The sequence below is a fragment of the Tachysurus vachellii genome, chromosome 19 (assembly GCF_030014155.1).
Source record: "Tachysurus vachellii isolate PV-2020 chromosome 19, HZAU_Pvac_v1, whole genome shotgun sequence".
In the NCBI taxonomy this organism is placed as follows: Eukaryota; Metazoa; Chordata; class Actinopteri; order Siluriformes; family Bagridae; genus Tachysurus; species Tachysurus vachellii.
Genome location: NC_083478.1, coordinates 3,487,809 through 3,492,500, shown reverse-complemented (window position 1 = coordinate 3,492,500; position 4,692 = coordinate 3,487,809). Strand labels below are relative to the sequence as shown.

Genomic DNA, 4,692 nt, shown 5'->3' with positions numbered 1-4,692 from the left:
ATACAACCCCAGAAGTCCTGTACCCTTTTAACTGCACGGTGGAACCTTTCCCTAGGAACATTGCCAAGAACAAGGAAATGTTGGATCTTGAAAAGCAGTGTGAGGAGTTTCTCTGGAAGCTTTCGCCCCCTGAGTGGCAGCGACAGCAGGAAGTCATGAGGAAGATCAAGGCTGAGAAGATCAACGCTTCTGCCTTGGAGAAGAAACCAGCTGACCAACATAGCCTGCGTATGTTTACACACCCGACCTCACCATGACAGATCCAAGAGTGCTTTCAGGAGGCTTTCTCTTTTGCCAGTGCACAATTTACATGTAGAAAGTGTCAGAACGGCAGGGGGGACATGGCTGGTTCATAGTGGAGCTTCTGATATTGACAAAAAAGGTTTGAAAAGGGATGAATGATATTATATTGATGAGCATTTTTCCTTCTGAATTAATTGGGTAATAAGTTGGGGTTAAGTGAAGATATTAGTTAGCAGAAAATATCCTCACATGGAGATTTAAGACATTTTGAATAAAACATTCATTCATTCATCTTCTACCGCTTATCATAACTACCTCGGGTCACGGGGAGCCTGTGCCTATCTCAGGCGTCATCGGGCATCAAGGCAGGATACACCCTGGATGGAGTGCCAACCCATCGCAGGGCACACACACACACACTCTCATTCACTCACGCAATCACACACTACGGACAATTTTTCCAGAGATGCCAATCAACCTACCATGCATGTCTTTGGACCGGGGGAGGAAACCGGAGTACCCGGAGGAAACCCCCGAGGCACAGGGAGAACATGCAAACTCCACACACACAAGGTGGAGGCGGGAATCGAACCCCCAACCCTGGAGGTGTGAGGCGAACGTGCTAACCACTAAGCTACCGTGCCCCCCTGAATAAAACATTTATTTGTTAATATTGTAATATAACTGGCTCATGTGAAAGCATCCTAATAAAATCCTAATACTGATCAATTCCTAAAGTACAGACTTACAATTTAAGCTGGAAGCTCATTGGACAGTTCTTCTTACCTCCACAGTTAAATCCCCATCCCAGATCTCCGTGGAAAGCTACAAGAAGACTCAAAAAGAGGACGAGGAGATTGCGAAGAACCTGGAGTTCGATGAGGTCTGATCCCAGCAATATTTATTATCTTATCAGAAATGTTTTACTATACAAAAATTCATGAAGTATTCAGTAGCTGTAATTTATTAATCTGTAATCTGTTTATTTTATCTTGGTGGAATATAAAAGGATTATCTGATCCTTTACAAGGGCACGTGTGTGTGTGTGTGTGTGTGTGTGTGTGTGTGTGTGTGTGTGTGTGTGTGTGTGTGTGTGTGTGTGGTGTGTGTGTGTGTGTGTGTGTGTGGTGTGTGTGTGTGTGTTTGTGTGTGTGTGTGGTGTGTGTGTGTGTGTGTGTGTGTGTGTGTGTGTGTGTGTGTGTGTGTGTGTGTGTGTACGCGCAGAAGCCTCAGATATATTTCACCGACCCGCAGCAGCTGATAAACATCATGGATGAGATGGAGCACAAGACCCAACGTCTCTTTGAGGAGCTGGACAGCACTGAGCGTTCCATGGAGTTCTGCAAGGAATATGATAAGAACGGGCTCACAAAAATGTAAGTGACTAAACTCACTTTACAATCAGAGCTGCTCCCAGTGAACCAGTCACCATAATACACACTGTTAGTACTGTTTCACTGCAATAATAAACAATAACAAAGCATTTTAAAGATGTGCAATATTACCTGTGTGTAATATGTCTTCAGTGTAACCACTACTCCTTTTATACATTTTTGTTCTTGTATATACTGTATGTTATATTACGTCTTTATTCTTTTTATATATTTTTGGCTGCTATATATAACATTATATAACAGAGAAATTTCCCCATTGTGGGACGAATAAAGGAATATCTTATCTTATCTTATCTTGTCTTGTCTTGTCTTGTCTTGTCTTGTCTTGTCTTGTCTTGTCTTGTCTTATCTTGTCTTGTCTTATCTTATCTTGTCTTATCTTATCTTGCCTTGTCTTGTCTTGTCTTATCTTATCTTATCTTGTCTTATCTTATCTTATCTTATCTTGTCTTATCTTATCTTATCTTATCTTATCTTAACAAAAGCTTAAAGGAATTCTTTCGGCTTCAGCTCTACACACTGCATCTGTGTGTGTGTGTGTGTGTGAAAACTCTGACCAACACCTAAAACATTTCCCTAACTGACCAAAGCACTGACGTTCGGCTACAAGAAGTAATCGAAAAGCAGTTGATAAAAGCGTCCAAATGTTTTCATAGAAAATAAAATCTGAAATGCTTCATTTAAAATTACAACGCTCTCGACGCCACGTCTGCTGTAGAATCTCTGACCTCACATTTTAACCTCTGAGGTATTTGTGTACACGCAGGAAGAAGGTAAATGCTGAGCTTAATTTGGAGATCGAGTTCCTGACAAAAACCCTCGACGAGCAGGTAAAGTATGCAGAAGAGCTACAGAACAACGTCGAGATTTTCCGAAGTAGTGAGAGCAGCTTTCAGAGAAAGGTAACAACACACACACACCTTCATTTAACTAAGACTTATCTTAAACCACCGAAGGTCACTGCTGAACACCTTTTGTGTGTGTGTTCGTGTCCTTTCTACTCAGGATGAAGACCTGAAGCAGCTGAACGAGAAGATCGAGCAGGTGTTCAGAGTCTGTGTAGGATTTGCTCCAGACACTCAGGGCTCACGACAGATGCTCAAAGCCATCGGGTTAAACCTGTATGAGCTTTTAGAGAGGTTCGAGAGCCTTCCAGAGGAGCAGCTGATACAGATAAAGAGGAAGTACAAACAGGATAAGATCACCAGGTTAGAAAAAAAAACAAGCTTGTTTAAACACAGGTCAAGTAAACACAGTTAAAGGTGGGGTCTCCGATGTTTGAGTAATGCTTCAGAATCGGGCCGCCAAACAAAACAAAAACAAAACTAACGTGTAGCCAATGAGCAGAAAGGGGCGGGTCTTGTCAATATGGGCGGAGAGAGTGTTCAGTGCGCATGTGTGACATCAGCAGAAAGCGGTTTTAACATTGACATGGAGGATAAAAACAAAGAAAGAAAGCGAAGAAAGACTTACGATAAGGTAAGAAGTAGGACGTGTTAATATAGGATCAGCTTTCCAGCGCTGGAGAGAACTGAAGGAGCAGGAAGTTGGTCACATATTCACAGATTGGAGTTTCCTGAGTCAATAACTCCTGAGCTAAACGCTGTTACTACACAAATAACACCTCTTTTCTATCGTAGTAATGTAGAGACACAGCTACAACCGTGTTTTGTGTAGTAACAGTGTTTAGCTCAGGAGTTATTGACTCGGGAAACTCCAATCTGTGAATATGTGACCAACTTTACTTAAGACGCCGAGGCACTTTTTTCCTTCTCGATAGGTGAGTAACGTTGGTTTTGCTTTGTTACACAGAACTAATATATGTCTTTGTCCTTTACATGATTATACTTGTGTGTCATTTTTGCTTGTTTGTTTATCTGCAATCGTATTGTTCTTCCCTTCAGCTATGATAAAGACACATTTCTTTCCGTTAGTTGCCTGGGTTATGTATGCGTGTGTGGGCGGAGCTATCAATACAGGGGTGGGACCCATTTGGGTTAGGGGCATGTTTGTTTTGGTGATTTCAAATGTCAACATTGGCTTTCAAACATCGGAGACCCCACCTTTAATCAGGTGCACGTCATATCGGTGCACTTTACAGCTATTCATCTACTGGACCACATCTTACCTGATGATTTTTTGGTTTCTGGAACTGATTGTATTCCTGCATGGCAGTAGCCATCTTTCTCTACTTATTACTACCAAATCTGTGGTTGTACAGTATATACATATATATATATATATATATGACCCTGATATCTAACACAATGCTCTGTAACAATCTAGAATCTCTAAAGCTGTCTATATGAATCACACACAGCTCTGTAATGGCTAAAAGCCAGTTTAAACATTGACGTATACTTGGACTGACTGTTTGTCTGACTCTCCATTGCCTCAGCGCAAGAAAAGAGGAAAAGCTGCAGAAGTTGAGGGTTCTGCAGGAAAAGAGGGAACAGCGAGCTGCAATGAGACAACAGCGGGCTATGGCTGAAGTTCAGAAACCCGTAAGTTCTACCTTGATACACAGACCAGTCAGCTACGTACAACAGAGCTTTCTGTCTAACGACGAAAGAGTGTGTTTCTTTCACACACTGCTGCAATTTGTACCTCTTGTAAAATCAAGCTAAGTGAGATATAAAATATGAATTTATTATTATTTTTTTTTTATATATTTCAGACAGGAAAGAAAGAAATGTTACGGTCCTATTTAGTGAAGACGGTTCACACGAAGGAAGACAAGAAAAAAGATCTCGCCAGGGAACAGGAAGAATTAGAGAAAGACCTTCTGGAGTAACCGTGTAAACATATACAGTGCTGCTTGAAAGTTTGTGACTCAGTAATGTTCAGTAAAGAGCTTCCAAGAACAAGGAAATGTTGGAGATCTTGGATCAAGCTTCAGTCCTGGTTCTGTACAAATCAAAACAGACCCTATGTTTGAAATCTGGATGATAGCTTTAATATAAAAAAAGAGGTCTGGAGTCTCAGAGTGCTCTTTAAAACACAGAGTATTTATTAAAATAAAAAGTCTTTTCATAGGATTGTTACAATAGTTTTA

At 41.0% G+C, this 4,692-nt stretch overlaps 1 protein-coding gene across 1 annotated transcript in view; it reads left to right on the top strand.

The window, feature by feature from the left end:
* The window catches only part of LOC132862478 (cilia- and flagella-associated protein 100-like), an 8,277-nt gene extending 3,846 nt beyond the window's left edge, over nt 1–4,431 (top strand). The window contains exons 6-12 of the mRNA XM_060894519.1: nt 56–228; nt 1,038–1,126; nt 1,468–1,619; nt 2,404–2,539; nt 2,643–2,845; nt 4,036–4,141; nt 4,315–4,431. Coding sequence (XP_060750502.1) covers nt 56–228; nt 1,038–1,126; nt 1,468–1,619; nt 2,404–2,539; nt 2,643–2,845; nt 4,036–4,141; nt 4,315–4,431 — 976 coding nt within the window. The remainder of the gene's footprint in view (nt 1–55; nt 229–1,037; nt 1,127–1,467; nt 1,620–2,403; nt 2,540–2,642; nt 2,846–4,035; nt 4,142–4,314) is intronic.
* The last annotated feature ends 261 nt before the right edge of the window (nt 4,432–4,692 follow it).